The sequence below is a fragment of the Lytechinus variegatus genome, chromosome 12 (genome assembly GCF_018143015.1).
Source record: "Lytechinus variegatus isolate NC3 chromosome 12, Lvar_3.0, whole genome shotgun sequence".
Lineage (NCBI taxonomy): Eukaryota > Metazoa > Echinodermata > Echinoidea > Temnopleuroida > Toxopneustidae > Lytechinus > Lytechinus variegatus.
The window spans coordinates 27,426,850-27,446,305 of NC_054751.1; the positions used below are offsets into that span (position 1 = coordinate 27,426,850).

The following is a 19,456-nucleotide window of genomic DNA, read 5'->3' on the forward strand; positions in this document are numbered from 1 at the left end:
TGAAAGGATATTTTGATGGGGAGGGAAGGGGGAGCAAAATGACCTCGAGGTCATATATGTTCATTTCACGATTGAGAAGCACAGCTCAGGCATTCCCTTTTACACTCTTCCTCCTCTTTTCTTACCATCTCTCCATCTTTTATTTCTGTTCTCTTAGATTACGGAAATGATAAACCTCCTGCCTATATATGCCCCATTGCTTTTCAAACTGAGGGCGCAAAACGAGACGGAGATGAGTATGTGCAGAGAAATGATAGAAATTTAATAGAAATATTGTACCTTTTTTCTTTGATACGACACGAATTTGATACCTTTCTCTTTTTTGCCACCTAATTATGGCTCTTATAGCAAGAGAAGTTGCTTATATGGGGGTGACGACAGAAATTGGTATAAATATTTTACCCGCCAAGGGCCGACCCGTGACCAGAAGTGTGAAAATGATGCGTGATCAATTTGAGAAAAAAAAATATATACATACTTTAACTTCGGCCTATAACCTTACTCTAATTCAATGCCCTTTAGTGTATAATTTGAACTTTAACTGGCAAGAAGCAGGGTTAGAGAAAGGATTCGGGGAAACAAATAGTACTAAAATATTGTCATTTAACAGCGCGAAGCCAGGAAGCAAAATTTATAAATATAAATTCAGAAAGAGAGTGTACAGTTTCCTTAAGGTACTCTTTTGAGAAAATACAAAAAAATAAAAAGAAAAATCCACAAAACAAAGCTACCGTTATTCCCTTCGCTTTCCCATTCTTCTTTCTTTTCTTTTCTCTTTTTTTTTCTTTTCGGGGACTTTTTTTTTTGGGGGGGGCGACTGCCCCGATCGCCCCCCCCCGGCTACGTGCCAGGACAAACTGGTAATTTGGTGGACAAACTGGTAATATACCAAATACGAGTTGGCGATTTGACGAACTGGCATAACCGTATTACAGACTGCCCCCCCCCCCCCCCCGACGAGTCACAACCCATGCAAGGGAAATATCCCTGCCCCCCCCCCCCCTTGACGAGTCACAACTGACTCCCTGGCCCGCTCCTTTGAACTTGAAGACCCTTTTTTTTTGCTTGTCAATTTTTTCTGTATAAGTTCCTTTATTTGTTGTTGAAGACCTTTTATTTTTTGCTTGTCAATTTTTTTGGCGGACGAATTTGCCCCCCCCCCCCGGTGGAAAATCCTAGGTACGCCACTGCCCTTGAGCAATGTTTTAAGACAACAGAGCTCTTCTATCCTATATTCAAGTAAATGGAAATGCTATAAGCACTCTTGGTAATAAGTAAATAAAAACAATAGTTTGAATGGAGACGACAAAGATCAACTTAGGACTGATGTAAGGATTGATTCATCCAGGGCCTCTCTATGTAGGGCTGACAAGCAAAGTGTTGCTGCCCTCTACGTTCGTTGGTATTACTCTAGACTAGACACTGGGCGTTGTGCACTGAGCTCTCCCCTAACGGGATAAGGGAGAGATCAGTGGCGTTGTGGCGTGCGCCTGTAATCCAAGCTGTGGGGAAGTTGCAAATTGATGCAGAGGTTCGAGGTTCGAGCCCTGGTCACGTCTTTCGGATGGTAACGTTAAAGGTCGGTCCCAGACGTAAATAATCATATCTGATTGATACACGTCTGACAAAACTCAAACACACACACACACACACTAGATGGGCACACACCACTAACTATTTCCCTGTAGACTCATGTGTTAAAAATGACATTTGAAAAAATCGCCCTAAATAAGTCTTAATAACGACATCATCCACACCTTCATCATTTGGTAGTTCATCCAATATATCCTTCAAACGCTAAAGATATGAAAAGGTGTTTTTCAACATTCGCGCTACAGGGGCTCGAACCAAGACTACATGCAAACATGGTTGCAGTCAACAGTGCTCACAGCACAGGGTTTCTTGGGCAACTAATTAAGGTCCCATAAAATCCAGCATTGAAAAATTACTGCTCTCCCATGGGACTGGACAGATCCAGTAGTAATCCCTCTCTATGCTCCCCGCTATGCCCATATGAAAAAAATTGCTGAGAGATATGCACCGCACCGTTGATTTTAATTTTATATGAATATTTTTCCAACCATTACGTCATTGGGTCTAAAGGGGATTCCCGAAATTGCCGGATCCTATTATAATTTATATTCAGACGAATTGAAAATATTCCGTTGCGAAGTCCAAGCTCAGTGTCACGACTCACTGGCGCTGCTTTGCTTGTTGCTGAAGTTGTTAACTTCATTCACTCAACCAAATAATCTAGGTGAGTAGATGACTATGTGCAATGATTTACTCCATGTCGTTTTCCTGATGTTTGTGCCTGACAAGGGCAGGTGGACGGACGTCGACGTGTGCCGCCCGGTCCGTACCGGTAGCCTGGAGGCGGACTGGGGAGTAAAAGTCATCTAGGCCTACTCTACGTCAGTGTTTCCACAGCTCAAAAATAAATTTCCCGAAACTGAATCCCAAATTTCCTGAAATTCATAGATATTTCCTGGAATTTTCAAATTTGATTTTAAACGAAAATCGGGCAATAATACAGCGAGCCTAAATTCAGCCTAGGTGGCCAAAATCAAGGATTTTAGCATTTTATTTTGTTCACAACCTCTTTAAAAAAAGGAACAAAATTACAGATGCGAGCGCGGAGCGCAAGCGGAAAATTTTGAGCTACGTATGGCTGTAAAACATTGTTAAAACGTAACCTGAATATCATGAATATTGATAGTTTCTACGTTTAATTGTAATTTTTGGATTTCCCGAAATTTCCTGGAATATTTTCATTTCCCGAACCTTTCCTGGCCTGGAAAAAGTCAAAATTTCCTGAAATTTCCCGAATTTCGGGAAGAGTGGAAACACTGCTCTACGTACCGGTAGGCTTACTCCCCATTGACGCCTGGGACACCAAGGTAAATTCACGCACGTACGGCCACAAAACCTGAAGGGTTGGTTGGTGTCACTTGTTCACTGCTACCATCCACTTGTTCACTGCTACCATCTGGCCTGTCTACAGGTAGGACTATGCCTGGTATGCCAATGCTGTATAGAGCACACACTTTAAAAAATCATTAAAATATCACTTTTGTGATATTAGTAATTTTGGTCACAAAAGTGATATTTTAATGATTTTTTAAAGTGTGTACTGTGTGCTCTGTACAACATTGGCATACCATAGTCCTACCTGCAGATTCCCCACAGGCAGGGTGGTAGCACTCATTCAATGAACAAGGTTATAATATAACCTTGTTCTCAGTTATATCTCCATGTGTGACAAAATAAGGGTGGCAATGTTTGGCTTATTTTTCTCTTTTTCTTTGGGGCAAATGCTTGATTTTTTTACACTGACAGTTTCCATTAGACCTGTTAATTCATACCGCTTGGCTCTTATTTATAATTTGATTCTTTATATCATTTTTTCTTAATTAAAAATAGAGATCAAAAAATGAAAATTTTCTTGCCATATTACTTTCCACCAATAGAGGGCGTACACAAAAATATGCCCAACATTCAAGTTTTTGAGCGCTCTGGTGAATAAAAAAATTATTCCCACATTACTATTGATAATTAAATTAAAATTGTATTGAAATTAGTAATTTTGGTCACAAAAGTGATATTTTAATGATTTTTTAAAGTGTGTGCTCTATACAGCATTGGCATACCATAGTCCTACCTGTAGTCTTAGATTCTCCACAGGCCAGATGGTAGCAGTGAACAAGTGCCTTTAGATGAGGATACCCATTGAGCCTGCCATATTTCTTTATAAATCAAAGACATGTGGTTTTTCCACTCCTCTTTGATATATGGAATGTGTAATTCAACTTCTTCTTTTGATGCTCCTTTTTTGCTAAAAGGTCTGCTACTTCGTTCCCATGAATATCGCAATGGGATGGTATCCATTCAAAATTGACATAAATATCTGATGATTGTAAAACTTTGATTTTATACAAGATATCAACAATAAGATTGTTTTGAATTCGATTGCTTTCGAGTGCTTGAAGAGCTGACAATGAATCTGTAAAAATTACCATGGACATACCTCTGTTATCTCCTAGCCAATCAAGTGCCATTACCATTGCTGTTAATTTGGCTCTCATTATACTTACAGAATTTAATCTACATGTATAGTATCTTTTAATATCAAGTTCTGGTATATAAAAAGCAGAGCCGGTTTTCTTGTCCTCTTGTTTTCTTTTGATCCATCAGTGTAGATCTTTAAGTAACCTTTCCATCTTGTATGTGTTCTTTCTAAGACACAGTTTTTCATATCTTGTACTAAGTTACGTTGTTTGTTGATAACATTATGGATATAGTAAGATATATTTGGCATTTCATATGACCAAAAAGGTTCACGAATGACAAAAGTTCAATTCAGAAGCCGCCCAGCCCCGCTCGCAAGACCCACTACCCGTTACTCAGTTCCCCAGCCCTGCCAAAATTGTCAAGCGCGAGCAACGTAGCATATCGGTGACACTAGTACGTGAAGTGTCACCGATATGCTACGACAGCTACATTGGCCCACCCTTGAAGAGAGAAGAGCCCAGTTCAAGGTGGTGATGGTTTATCGCTTGGTAAACACAATTGTTGATGTACCAAAGGTACAGTACTTCAACCAGGCTGCTACTTCCACTTCGCTTCGTGGTCATCAGATACACGTCCCACATGCTCGCACTGTCACTTATCACAAAACTTTTATTCCTGATGCCATTACTAGACTGTGGAATATTCTCCCTGTCATTACAATAGATCTTCCACAGCACCGTACATACTCCTGCACAATTCTACAAGTACGATGATGCATAGACAGGAATAACCGTCGTTTCTGGGGATTTATTCAACAATTTCTGACATTTTACTGTAATCCCCATTCACCGACGGTAAAGTGTCCGTGTGGGCTCGCATTTGTTATAACACCCGCACTTTTGTCAATCCAGAGTCCAAACTTTGGTGTAATATTTCACATCAAAGTTACACTCTAAGGATATATAAACTACAAACTAAAAATATCTAATTATTCAATTTTAAAATACTTTGTAGGCTAATTTGTTTTGCTGCTGAGTGCTAACCATGCTAGGGAATTCCCTGACCTTGGGAAATTCCAGGCATTGGGGAAGTCCACCGAGTAAGTGAATTGCTTTCTGAAAAAAAAGAACAGTAAGAGTCTGAATGTGTGTGTTTGTGTGGGGGCATTTCACAGTGTGTACTTATACTGCAAATATTTTCTTTTATTTTTAAAGCATGGACTTCATATATCCTCTATTTCATGTTAATCAATTGCTAATTTTGCATTTCATTGTATTGACATCTATCACAAATTGCTTACATACATGTACATCATCATATAGGCCTAGATCTACATGTGGAGTTATAATAAAGGGGGAGCAAACCTGACCTACATGTACATGAAGGCTACTTTCTACATGGTCTCTCATGTTGTTTGCTGTACAGTTGTATACAAGTAGCTAGTCTCAAAATATATCTTTAGTTTTAAGAAAATTTAAGACAATATGATATAGCGAGAACATATCATTTTGCTATTTTATTTGGGTAGAAAAATGTTTTTAAAAAGAAAAATAACTGTTAAAGGGATGGTCAGGGCTGGAAATATTTATATCTCAATAAATAGAGTAAAATTCAGAGCAAAATGCTGAAAATTTGATCAAAATAGGATATTATTCTGGGATAATAAAATAGTTCTAGGCATGTCTTCATGAATATTCATTAGGTGGGCTAATGATGTCATCCCCACTTGTTCTTTTGTATTTTATTATATGAAATTAGGTTTATTCAAAAATTTTCTACCAAGAACTAAAACAATTGGATTGACAACTGATTAAGTGCATTATTGCCACAACTTATTTCATCATAATGGAGACACATCATTTACACATGTATGAACAAATGAAACAATTATGATTTCATTTAAAAACAGAAAGTGGGGATATGAAATCATCAGCCCACCTAATGAATATTCATGATGATGTGCATATAATTTTTTTTCATAAAATATTGATAAATTTTAAAATTCTATAACTTTGTTATTTGTAATCTGATTTTTATGAAATTTTCAGCATTTTGCTCTGAAATTAACTCTGTTTAGTAAGATCTGAATATTTTCAGCCTGGACCATCCCTTTAATTGTTACTGGTGATATTGTGATATGGATGTATTGCAGAGCTACCAAGTCTCACACATTATGCGTGAGACTCAAGCATTTTGGACTCTTGTTCATCCCCTCAAATCTCTGTCTCACGCAACTATCACAGCCTATCCCCATATTCATTGTACACAATGTCTGTGATCTCACTCAGATTCACAGAAAATCTCACGCATAGCTGGTCTTTGAACTGGGTATCTCTGGTATTGAACAGTTCTTGATATTGTGATAGGAATGTATTGAGTACATGTATGTTATTACTCAAGTGTGATTACAAGACTACACTGCTTAGAATATTGCATTATGGGTAATGAACCTAGCCAGATATGAAAAGTTAAGGACTTGTGGTGGGGCTAATAAGGCTTCTGGTCCCTTTGCCTTTGAATTGGTTGCCTTACAGTTATGTTTTCAGCTGTTCATTATTTTTATGATTCATTTAAATCGAGTACTGGAAAAAATTATGTCAGTCACTCTCGCTTCTAGTAGAATCTGATGAATTGAAAGACAGGAATTTTACATGCACTATAAAAACACCTGTACAAATTACATGTCCTCTGATGGATAAGACCCAATCTACAAGAATCTCCAGGGTTGAAGGGGGCAGCACAAGGTTATAAGGTGCCCAATCATGCCATAAAATCTGTGCATGTGTGTTCTGCATGATTCAAAATTTCAAACAAGACATGCATATAGAACTACGGTAACTATTTGTCACTAACACAAACTGGGGGGAGCACTTCCATTGATGAGTGAGAATTTCATTTCCAAGATCTGAATCAACTCAGTCAAGATAATGTCAGTTGTGTATCAATTTCAAAATGAGTTCCTACAGTATCCAATAAAAAGACTACCCATATGTCTGTATGTACAAACAGAAGATACATTATGCCAAAGAATTCTGAAAGAAATTGTGTAATTGAAATCAGTATTTTATTTTCCAAGGCTACTTTTTACAATTTAGAACATTGGATTTGGATTTCCAGGGCCCTTTTTTTATTTTCCATGGCTATTTTGAGCATTGCGGGGTGAAAATCCCAAGCCCCCATTTGATTTTTTACCTGATCAGAAAACAAATTCCACACACTTTATTACTACATAATCCAAACTATTGCCTCTCTGCACTCTTGAAATGTAGTATGGACTATTCATTTATTCCCAAGTCTGCATCATTTTGATCCAGACTCAGTACGGACTTTTGAGGGTGAACTCATGAAGATTGTCTAATACCCTTTTCATAAACCTATCCTCCAATTAGCCACCTAAGAGTAATGCGGATAATTCAATAAAAATTGCGTTCATAAACTCCGAAAATAAGCCGCATTATTTTTACGAGCGCCCGTCCTGAAAAAGGCGGATAATCGCCATGACAACTGGACACGCCCCCTCCGATGCGGTTGTGTTGGAAAAGGGTGACCTTGTGACCGCACCATGGCAATTATCCGCATTATTTGGAAATGCGTTCATAAACTCAAAATCTTATCCCAATGCCGCTATTTTGCGAATAATAGCAGCATCAGAGTAATGCGGATAACTCTTGTCCTCCTCCAATTTTACGACCAAATTATGCTGCTATTAGCCGCCTAATTCATAGTAATTGGGTTTATGAAAGGGGTATAATAGCCAAGGCTATGGGAATTCTTGATTTGTGTTTTTTTTTTTCATTTTTCCTGAAGAAAACTAGAAAAATTGGGATATCAGAATGACTCTGTTTTTTTTTTGTGCACGTTTTTTTTTTTTTTGGGGGGGGGTAAGGGCAAGAGCAGATTAACATACATTGAGACCTACATTTAATTTATAGTATCATGGTGGTCATCATGAAAATAATGTACAACCCCCCCCCAAAAAAAAAGAATACATGTAAAAATAAATACTGATGATAATAATAAGAGTGTCGCTTGGGCGAGTACATAATACGCCCGCCTGTAACGCGGAAAATAGAGTTATTGGTCAAGCAAGAAAAGTGGAAGGTGGCAACTTGATCTCTGACCTTTTGACCTCAAAATCAATAGGCTTCCTGGGATTTATGTTAGTATCATACACATCAAATTATATGAGCCTAGGTTAAGTTAATTTAAAGTTATCACGTTTACAGGGACTTCAGAAGGGTTAGATGAAAACTTGTCACTGTGACCTTGACCTTTGACCTTTTTACCTCAAAATCAAAAGGCTTCCCAGGATCCATGCTAGTATCATACACAACAAATTATATGAGCCTAGGTTTATAAGTTAAACTAAAGTTATTGCGTTTACAAGGACTGATTTAAAATACATGTATGTATCTTCTGTGTGATTCTACATGTACACCATATGTTCGTTAATTTGGTGAAGATTTTATCATGAATATCTGAAAGCTTTCACTTCCACACCCACAACAGATTCAAGAAAATAAAAAATGTATTGTCAAAGCCTTTCATGACAAAAGCACAACCAAGAGGTCTGTCAAGAAAAAAACTGCAGTTTCATCCTGGACGCATGACAAACAACAATTTTTCGTCAGCCCCTGCAAGACTTAATTAATGTTCCAGTTCACTCTATTTTGACAAAGACCTCACTGCTGTTAATTGTCATTTGACAGGCATTTTTCAATACATTTACTGTGTTTTTTAATCTGTCCCTGTTGTTACCTATTGTCTTTTTACAGGGATTGGCTTTATTTTCTGTGATGCATGTATATATCGGATAGTGATGACTGTTTCTTAGAAGTGCAGATCACACATAATGGTATAAACCATAATGAATGTTAGAGCATCCCTTCAAGCATGTTATGTGTTGTGTTTACATTGCCGCTATCCACATCTGATCAGCAAACTGTGTTCTGTGTTGTTCTTTGTCACAGAAAACCAGATCACATTATGGCCAGTCCGCTTTCCCCAGTACATGGACCAAAGATTACAGAGGGTCTCCACACACATCTTATGTGTCCAATCCATCTGGACATCCTGAAGAATCCAAAGACACTGGCTTGTCAACATGTGGTATGTGAGGATTGTATTGAAAAATGGATAGATGCCAATAATGGGGAGCTCTGCTGTCCAGAATGTCGTGTTGCACAGCCGCTTCCTGCAGGAGGCGCAAAGGGGCTTCCCAGTAACTTCAGAATCGCAAGTCTCTGTGAGTTTGTTGAGAGCATGATGAGTATGCAGGATAGTGAAGTTGCTGCTTGCGAGGAGCATTTGAAGAAACCTGTCGCCCAAATTTGTCTTCATTGCAAGTCCCCGGTCTGTGAAGAATGTGTCCAGGTTAGTCATAGGTCTCACAAGACAGTCCTCATAGAAGAGTTCTTAAAAGTAATGGGTGATCCACTGCCCAAGTTGATCGGTCAAGCTAAGAACAAACTCAAAGAAATCTTCACAGCTGTAGATGTTCTTGAGAAGACAAGAACAGATCTGAGAGAAAATTATAAATTGGCTAAACATGAAACAGATGATCATGTGCATAAGTTGATGAAGATGATGACCCAAGCCCATGTGAAAATGAATGGAGAAATTGAAAAGAAATACTCTGAGAAAGAAGGGGCTTTGATTGCTCAGCTTGAAATGCTAACCTGTGCCAGAAAAGAGATTTCTGAACTGATTGATTCACATCATGCTGGAGGGGACTTGAGCATGACCAAATCTGTCATGACAGCTTCTGGGCAGCAACTGTGGAATGAACTCACGAATGTGTTGCAGCAAGATGTGCCTCTTGCTCCAGGCCATAACAGTCAGATATCAGTTCAGTGGGATAAGGATCTTGAAATTGCTATCCAGAGGGAGAATCTAGGCAAAGTTCTGACAAAGCCAGTGCCAAATAGCCATCAGACTACCCTTTCTTTGTCAGCATCCCGAGCCGATGTCCAGTCAGAAGTCGAGATTAAGGTTGCTCTTAGAGATGCTGTCGGCTCTCCTGTAAAGTCCTGTGATATATCTTCTCTAGTTGGCACTGTCTCAGCCCCCGGAAGTTTTACAGGTGTAGTCGAATTCACACAAGGAGAAGCTAGTTTCGCCATTGCATGTTTCACACCCAAGTACATTGGAAAGTACAGGATTGAAGTAGAGCTGTTTGGAAATCCTGTGAAGAATAGTCCTCTAAACCTGATAGCTAAGCCAAGAGGAGCAATGAAGATCAATGAAAGGCGTAACTTCAATCAGCCTCATGATATCATTCAGCAGGATGACAACTTCTACATAGCAGACAAAGGAAACAACCAAGTAGTCATCATGGACAAGCAGTTCAATCAAGTTGGGAAGTTCCTGCCACCATCTGACCCTTCACTTCCAAAGCTTGATCCATATTCCATAGTTTACACTGGGAAGACCTTTGCTGTCACTGACCTGAAACAAAAATGCGTCCTTGAATTCACTAACTCTACCTTCTTGCAGCGATTTGGCCAGGGTATCCTCTCTCAGCCGACAGGAATAGCATGTGACAAGGAAGGCAACGTGTATGTTGCAGATTCCCAAAAGAATTGTATCTTTGTCTTTAACCAACTCAGAGAACATATTGCTGTTCTAGGTGGACCTGGTGCTACAAGAGGGCAGTTTGACAAACCTTGGTTCATTGCTATGAATTCCAAAGGTGAAGTGGTCGTCGCAGACAATGGAAACCACCGCATTCAAGTCATCGACCCTACCAAGGATGAAGTCACCAGATTGATTAATATCCATCATAACCAGAAGACATGGGATGTACGGGGCTTGGCTGTGGACAGGAATGACAATATCTATGTCACTGTCCGCCAGAGTGGCAGCATGAGGGGCTGGAGTACAGAGACGGCCATAGCCTATAGTCCTGAGGGAGTGTTCCTCGGTAACTTCGGAGAAGGTTTTAACTACGTGAGAGGCATGACTGTTATTGAAGACGAAGAGAATATGATTGTAATGATTGTTGATGGAGGCAATTATCGCATCAAGGGATATCAAATGTAGCCTCTTTGATTTGATCAACCTTTGCCACAGTATGAAGTGATACTGATAAACATTAAGTCAGCTTTCTTATTGAAGGTTTGTTGGTGTTCATACTGTGACAGCTCTCTTTTCAATTCTTGTTATTGCCATTGGTATCTTCCAGAGCTCAAATAGATTTACATTTGGTATTAGTGGATACCCCTCAGCCTACAAACCTCTTAAGAAGAATAAAACTTCTTATTTCAGGACAATCACGCACATTTTCATACCTCTGTGCTCACTTGATTGTCATTTGGTTGTTTGTCCCATTTTTTTTTTCTTGCCTTAACCTGCATATTATATTATGTATCAACTGAATTAATTTCAAACCTCTGACGAGTTCAGAGATATCAAAGACAAAGGGCACACAGGTCATTATACATATATGGCTCATTCTTCACAATGATTTACATCGTAAATTTAAAAAAAGGACATTGGATGGATTTTAAATTTGGTGCGTGTATGGAAATAGGATTCTTTTTTTTTTTCATTTTGGGGCATCGCTAGGTCAAAGGTTGCGGAGGTCAATATTAACCTGAAAATGGATAATTGAGAAACAAAACCGTTTGAAGGTTCAAGTTTAAAATTGGTTCTTGTTTGCAAGAGATAATATCTGTTGTCCCAGAATTTAATTGTATACAAGCGAATATTTTTTTTCTGGTGGTCACTATACATGTAAATCCACTTTAACTTGAATCCCTATCCAAGTTACAATGATCCGGCTATACTTATGGGGGTCAAAGGTTAAAGGTCGTGGAGATAATGCTTATGTGTAAATAGTTTACTCCCATTTGTGCATATACATGTACATAAATTGTTTAGAATATTGATAATGATATATCTAATCAGATTTTTAAGGTTGTACCAAAGGTCAATCTTTGGAATGCTTATCCTTCATGTAGCAATATTTGAAAAGATATTATTCATGACATTATTTTATATTTAAGAATTTATGTATAGATTTGTAATTTTAGATAATTTGGAAATGGCCGTTTTTCACTATATGCAATAAAAAAAATCATTGGCTGTTATGCTGACCACATTGTAACTTCTAGGCACCAAATATATCAGTATTCTGAAAACCATGTACTTGTGTTAAATTTTGCATTTAATTTCCATCTACATGTAGCATTCTTAGTCTTTTAATGTATGCTCTATGCAAGTATCCTGGTTGCATAGAATAAATGACATACATTAGGACTGTTTAAATGCACAATTCATTAATGGCTTTTAGAGAACTGTTCAATGAGAATTAATTTAATTTTTCAAATTAGATTCATAGACATATCTACATCTATAGGAGGGAAAAATATCTTATTTTCAGGGTGTTTAGAGCCTAGAGGTCAAAGATAATTATAATGTTTGAAAATGGCTCTTTGACATTTTCTAATAATCACAAATAGATCAACTCTGCAATCTGCTTATTGATCATATGAAATTAATGATCTTATTGGGGGCACAAGAGGAAAACACATTAATTTAAATATCAACTATGAAAGAAATAACCAAAGAACTGATAAACAATCAAATTCAAACTGGCTTATGGATGCAAGTGGGATTGACAATAATTTTATTAGGATATTAAGGCTTATGAAAGCTTTGGGAGTTAAATTTCATATCTGAAATACATTTAGCTAAGGCTTGGATTTTTACTCTGTATGTGACAACTCATTTCAGAAGATAGGAAGTATTATGTGTATATGGGCCAATTACATCTCTTCTAGTGTTTAATTAAAGTTTGTAGAAATGTAAAACATTATCTTTAGAGTGTATTGCATTTACTCAGAATACTACCAAGGAGAAATAGAAAATGACAGGAATTAATGCACGCCAAACTCAAGACAAAAAATCTTAGTCATCTGTCCTATCTCAAGTCAAGCAGTGAACCCTTTTTTTTGCACTTGGCCTCTGCTACTCTATGCACTTCTGATTCCATAAATGTGTCAAATGTATATTTGTGTACCTTCTTGCTTAATATCTATTCTATTTTTACATTTCTTATTAAAGTGGGCATACAATAAAGCCGTCTGTAAATATGCTAGAGGAGACGAGTACATATTATAAATGTATAAATGAGGCGTAGTTTACTTGTCATGTGCACATATATGGGTGTTTGGATGTTTGTTGAGTAATTGATGTGGTTCAAATATGATTGACACCACATAAAGCTTATCTCAAGGTCCAGTTTACATATATAGCCTTAACATTTCACTATTGCTCATTTTTTCATGTCATCATGAACATTCCTTTGAAAATATTGCATCATTGTCTCATTCCTAATGAGCAGATTGAAATTGATAGCCGGCGGCTTGCTTTAAGTCATAGATTGTATTCAGTGCGGTATATATAGATATACCTGCTATAACGTATTGTCTTGATATAATTGTACTCAGTATCGTCTTATACCCCTTTCATAATCCCCATTAAAATGAATTAGCCGGCTAATAGCAGCATAATTTGGTCGTAAAATTGGAGGAGGACAAGAGTTATCCGCATTACTCTGATGCTGCTATTATCCGCATAATAGCAGCATCGGGACAAGATTTTGAGTTTATGAACGCATTTCCAAATTATGCGGATAACTGCCATGGTGCGGTCACAAGGTCACCCTTTTCCAACACAACCGCATCGGAGGGGGCGTGTCCAGTTGTCATGGCGATTATCCCCCTTTTTCAGGACGGGCGCTCGTAAAAATAATGCGGCTTGTTTTCGGAGTTTATGAACGCAATTTTTATTGAATTATCCGCATTACTCTTAGGCGGCTAATTGGAGGATAGGTTTATGAAAAGGGTATTATTCTATTGCTTGTTAAATATAAAGATTTACCTTACTGTTGTACATGTTTCAACCCCCATGCCCCCATGGAGTTCATAGTACAGAGTTCAGAGATTTTTATTGAGCAGAGAGCTCCTAGCCCAATGCATGCATTCAATACTGTACCAATATCATGAAATATTCTGTTTAGAGGCTCTCAAGAAAAATAGAAAGAATGAGAGTTTGTATGATGGTCTTGGTGCCAAGAACTGATATAATACTTCAGTTTTATAGACTTAAATGTCTCTAATATTTCTTAAAATTCATGTAAATTATTCCAAAGAGAAAGTGATGTATCAGAGAAAGCTATGGCATATTCTTACAGTACTGTCTACTGTACTCAATATTATATATCATTATACATATATTATGTCAAATACATTTCACATTGAAAATGAAGATTAACATTATCTTAGTGCATCTGAACCTATTTTTGTCTCACCTGCATAGCAGAGTGAGACTATAGGTGCCGCTTTTCCGACGGCGGCGGCGTCAACATCAAATCTTAACCTGAGGTTAAGTTTTTGAAATGACATCATAACTTAGAAAGTATATGGTCCTAGTTCATGAAACTTGGCCATAAGGTTAATCAAGTATTACTGAACATCCAGTAGAGTTTCATGTCACATGACCAAGGTCAAAGGTCATTTAGGGTCAATGAACTGAGACCATGTTGGGGGAATCAACATCAAAATCTTAACCTGAGGTTAAGTTTTTGACATGTCATCATAACTTAGAAAATATATAGACCTAGTTCATTAAACTTAGACATAAGGTTAATCAAGAATCACCAAACATCCTGCATCAGTTTCATGTCACATGACCAAGGTCAAAGGTCATTTAGGGTCAATGAACTTTGGCCGATTTGGGGGTATCTGTTGAATTACAATAAAAAATTTAAAAGTTTTTGGATTTGATTCATGAAACTTGGACATAATAGTAATCAAGTATCACTGAACATCCTGTGCAAGTTTCAGGTCACATGATCAAGGTCAAAGGTCATTTAGGGTCAATGAACTTTGGCTGAATTGTGGGTATTTGTCGAATTACCATAACTTTGAAAGTATGTTGGTCTAGTTCATAAGACTTGGACATAAGAGTAATCAAGTATCACTGAACATCCTGTGCGCATTTTAGGTCACATGACAAAGGTCAGTGAACTTTGGCCATATTGGGGTATCTGTTGAATTACCATCATAAATTTGCAAGTTTATTGATCTAACTTTTGAAACTTGGACATAAGAGTAATCAAGTATCACTGAATATCCTGTGCAAGTTTCAGGTCACATGAACAAGGTCAAAGGTCATGTGAGGTCAATGAATTTTGGCCACATTGGGGGTATTTGTTGAATTACCATCCTATCTCTGTAAGTGTATTGGTCTAGTTCATAAAACGTGGAAATAAGAGTAACCAAGTATCACTGAACATTTTGTGAGAGTTAAAGTAGTTTTCAAAGTCAGCACTGCTGCTATGTTGAATCGCGTGATGCAGGTGAGACAGCCAGAGGCATTCCACTTGTTGTATTTAGAGTATAGTCAGATATGTTATATTGACATTTTAGCAATAGAATCGATGGAATTCAAACACCACATACATTCTTTTCATGTAAAAGTTAATAGGATTTCATTTGTTTATGAATAGTTTAAGGTGAGCATATATTGTGAGGTTGTGTTTTGAGTTAATGAAAAGAAAAATGAACCATCACTATACTGCTGTAGAATACTCAGTGATATTTTATTAACATGCCTTGATTGTTGAAGTTTTGAAATGCACATGTATGTATGCAGCTGTGATGTAAAAGAAATTGAATTATTTAATTTACTATATTACAAAGTTGTAGTCAAAGTTTGTAGTGGTTGCTATTTTAGGTATTGATATATTGGCTCATTTTCAATGCAGATTTATCTTTTATTCAAATTTATTGGGGGAAAAATCGACGCTCCAACTAATCCTGGATCAATCTAACTATAACTATTTCATGATATAACTATTTCATTGATCATAAATGCAACTCGGATATATGTTTATTTTTCACCTCACTTTAATAGACTCAACTCACAGTCTGAGAGTAGGGACAGCACAATTACCCAAAGACAGTGAAAGTCAAATGTCATTGGCCCGTATTCTGAAGTCTGGTTTAACTTAGACCATGGTCTAACTCTGCTAAAATTATGGGAAGCCAAAAGTCTCAAAATTTTTATTAAGTTGTATGTTTCTTCTGTTTACTGTGCTGTTTCCTGATTCATCGATGGTGAAGACGATCGCTCTATTTATACTTCCTAGACAATTGTGATTGATTTGAGAGCCAAATGAGCTGAATTATGATATCTCTCCTGTTAGTGATTTATGTAACGATTGGCTGTCCATACTTAAACCACCTCTTTAAACCTGAGTTTAAGTTAAACCCGAGTTTAAGTTAACCTGACTTCAGAATTGTGTCCATCTCATTTGTGCTCCCCTTGATGTTTTAGGGGGATCTATTTCCAGCCATTTTATTGACCCATTTTGTCTCTATCAGGGTAGTGTGTCCATGCCAGGTCCTGTTACTGTTTAACATGCAGGGCCTCATCCAAAGATATACGACTTTCAATGATTATTTCCAGCGTTTATGCGTATATAGTGCCAATAAATATATGTTTTATTTTTTAATAAATAACATTAATCATGTGCAATTGAAAAGTTAATTTGAATGTGAAATATATTTATTTTGAATGCTTGTATTATTGGACACACATTTCTCATTATGTTGAAAAAGGTTAATTTATTTGTAAAGATATATTAACGTTTATTATTGTAACTCCATACATATATACAAGATTAATTTACTTTGTTGTTAAATCTTCATTTTTATGTGTATTAAAGAATGATTTAATCAAGGAAATTTCACCAAAATCGAATATGAAATAAGATATTACAGTATGACACACTTTTGAAGTTTTGTTTGCTTGCGCTAACAATGATATGCAAATTAGGAAACCATTCTTTCCCACACACTTTCTTTAGTATTTGAATATATGATAGCTGTTCACCAATTATATTCATGATTATTATGGTTTTATTTTTTGGTTCCATGAGAATTCACACCATAATTTGATTTAGTTGATGTAAAAATCATTATGTTTGATGCTACAAATAATAAGTCCCAACATTAATATGCAAATTCCATGCATTTTCGCCTCTTAACGGCTCAATATTTGATTTAAAAAACACTCAAATATGTAAACATCGAAAATTAATCTTATAGCGCTTCTCCCGGGACCTACATACATGTACAGTATATATGCCGTCATCTTGTGTGAAATGATTTTCAACAACATGCATTTTGTAGATTTTTTTCTCCTTCACACAGTGAAAAAAAATAGCACTTTGTTTATAAGCCTGTCACTCTAACAACAAGTTGTTTAATCTTATGTAATTGTTCAAACTTTTTAAACAACTTGTTTAAAAAGTTTGAACAGTTTAACATATGTTAAACTGTTCAAACAGATGTTTGAAAAGTATAAACAGTAGTTATAAGAGTGACAGGTTTAAACAACGTGCTTACCATTTTAAACAGTGTTTTTACAGTGTTATCTACATGTAGTTTCCAGATCATAAATTTGTTACTATTTTTATGCACAGATTTTTTTTTTGTAAATTGAGCTTTAATGGCCACGTCTTTACTTTCCTCTTATGTAGCTATCAGAGTGCCATGTCGGGGGAGGGGGGGGGGGTGTTTACATGCCATTTTTATACATTCAACAGTGTACTGGGTAAAGAAAACTTGCATCAATTTCTGGGCAAGTATAGACATTGACAAAATTGACGAAATTTGAGAAAAAATACTGTCAAATTTTACAATGCAAAATGTGTTTGAAATTTGGAATCTGTTAATAGAAAACATGAAAATGGGTGAATTTAGCTACCTGTAAACAATTCTTTCAAAATTGAATGTTTTTATTAAGCAACTATGATCAGCTGATAAAGAGTGAAAATCGCTGTCAAAATATAAGGGATACTCCCTGCTTGAATTAGAGTTAAATTAATCGAGTAAAATGCTGAAAATTTCATCAAATATAACGAATTTATTGAATTTTAAAGTTTAGACATATTTTGTGAAAATAGCTATGTACACGTCTTCTTGAATATTCATTAGGTGGGCCGATGATGTCTTTACTTTCCTTTTTGTCTCGCCCACCAGAGGTAGAGACGAGACTTAGGGGTCGAAATGTCGTCCGTCCGTCACAAACCTTATGACACTTAACTCCACAGCCTTAAGTCACTTTTCAACCAAACGTAGATGGTAGGTGGACTTGAGGAACCTGTGTGTTATGCTGCAGTCGGAGGTCACATGGTAAGGTCGAAGGTCATTTTCAGGTCAACATTAAAGTTTTACGTTCAAGGCTCTTATGACAAGTGTTATTCAATCCCAGTCATTTCACAATGAAGTTTCGATACAATTCTTTTGCGTGCCCTCGCAAATCACGATATTTCTGGTTATTTTTCATAAGTGGGCGAGACACAAAATCCGTTTTGCCGTGTTCTATATTAGTACTCTGTCGGTGATATGTTATAAAAATGAAGTCCAGTAAATTTCTCGCCAAAATATATTATTTTAGTGCTTCAAAAATGTTACTTGAAAGTAACTTAAAAATCATTTGTTTCAAACCATAAAACAACATGTGCGTTATATTAATCTGTACGAATTTGATTTTTCCCTGAGTGTTTTTTTTATCCATATGAACAGTATTAAATGCAACATTAACATGATGAATAAAGTTCAGTATTTATAATCACACCTTTGTAATTCTAGCATTTGCTTTTAATCACTCGTTGGAAAATGTTGATTTATTCATATGTAGCTGGCTTTGCATTTCACGTTGTTTCAGATACAATACAACATATATCCTAAATCTGCCTGTTATTTGTGCTTGGTACTTTGTGTGTGTTTTTTTTTCTTCAAAATTCCTTTTTATACAGTGCGTCCCAGAATAAACGAAACCGAGATTTAGCGATCATTTATCATAATTTAATCATAAATAAAATAGACAAATGACCTACCAATTTAAAGCTTAGAATCTCCTCTTTCATCTGATATTACTTAGGTTATTTCTTATTCACGCATGAGTGAGCAAAAACAATTTGAAGAAAGGATACCAAAAGTCATTTGGCGGGGGGTATCTGGGTTTCAAAAAGAAACCCACATTTCTGAAAAGTTCAATATCTGCTCTTTAATTTGGTACCTAAATTACAAGAAATGGTCAAGAAATAAAAAAGTTCTGGTCATTTGAAATAAGGCTTGTAATTTTATAATTTCATGAGATAAACGTGTTTTCACCGGTTTCCCACAGAAGCTTTCGCATGGTGAACAAAAGATTTAATGCATGGCTGATCGTCAACAAAACAGAGTGTCGAGAGGTTTGAAAGCCAGCCTGGAGAACCTCTTAATTTTATGAAATTATTGAAATTCAAGCCTTATTTCAAATGACCAGAACTTTGTTATTTCTTGACCATTTTCTGTAATTTAGGTATCAAATTAAAGAGGAGATATTGAACTTTGCAAAAATGTGGTTTTCTTTTTGAAACCCAGAT

At 36.6% G+C, this 19,456-nt stretch overlaps 1 protein-coding gene across 1 annotated transcript; it reads left to right on the plus strand.

Annotated features, from left to right (window-relative positions):
• The first annotated feature begins 1,706 nt into the window (after positions 1-1,706).
• On the plus strand, positions 1,707-13,522 carry LOC121424980 (RING finger protein nhl-1-like). Its single transcript, XM_041620891.1, has 2 exons — positions 1,707-2,257; positions 8,982-13,522. The coding sequence occupies exon 2, from the start codon at positions 8,998-9,000 to the stop codon at positions 11,050-11,052; it is 2,055 nt and encodes a 684-aa protein (XP_041476825.1). The 5' UTR covers positions 1,707-2,257; positions 8,982-8,997; the 3' UTR covers positions 11,053-13,522.
• Positions 13,523-19,456: the final 5,934 nt, after the last annotated feature.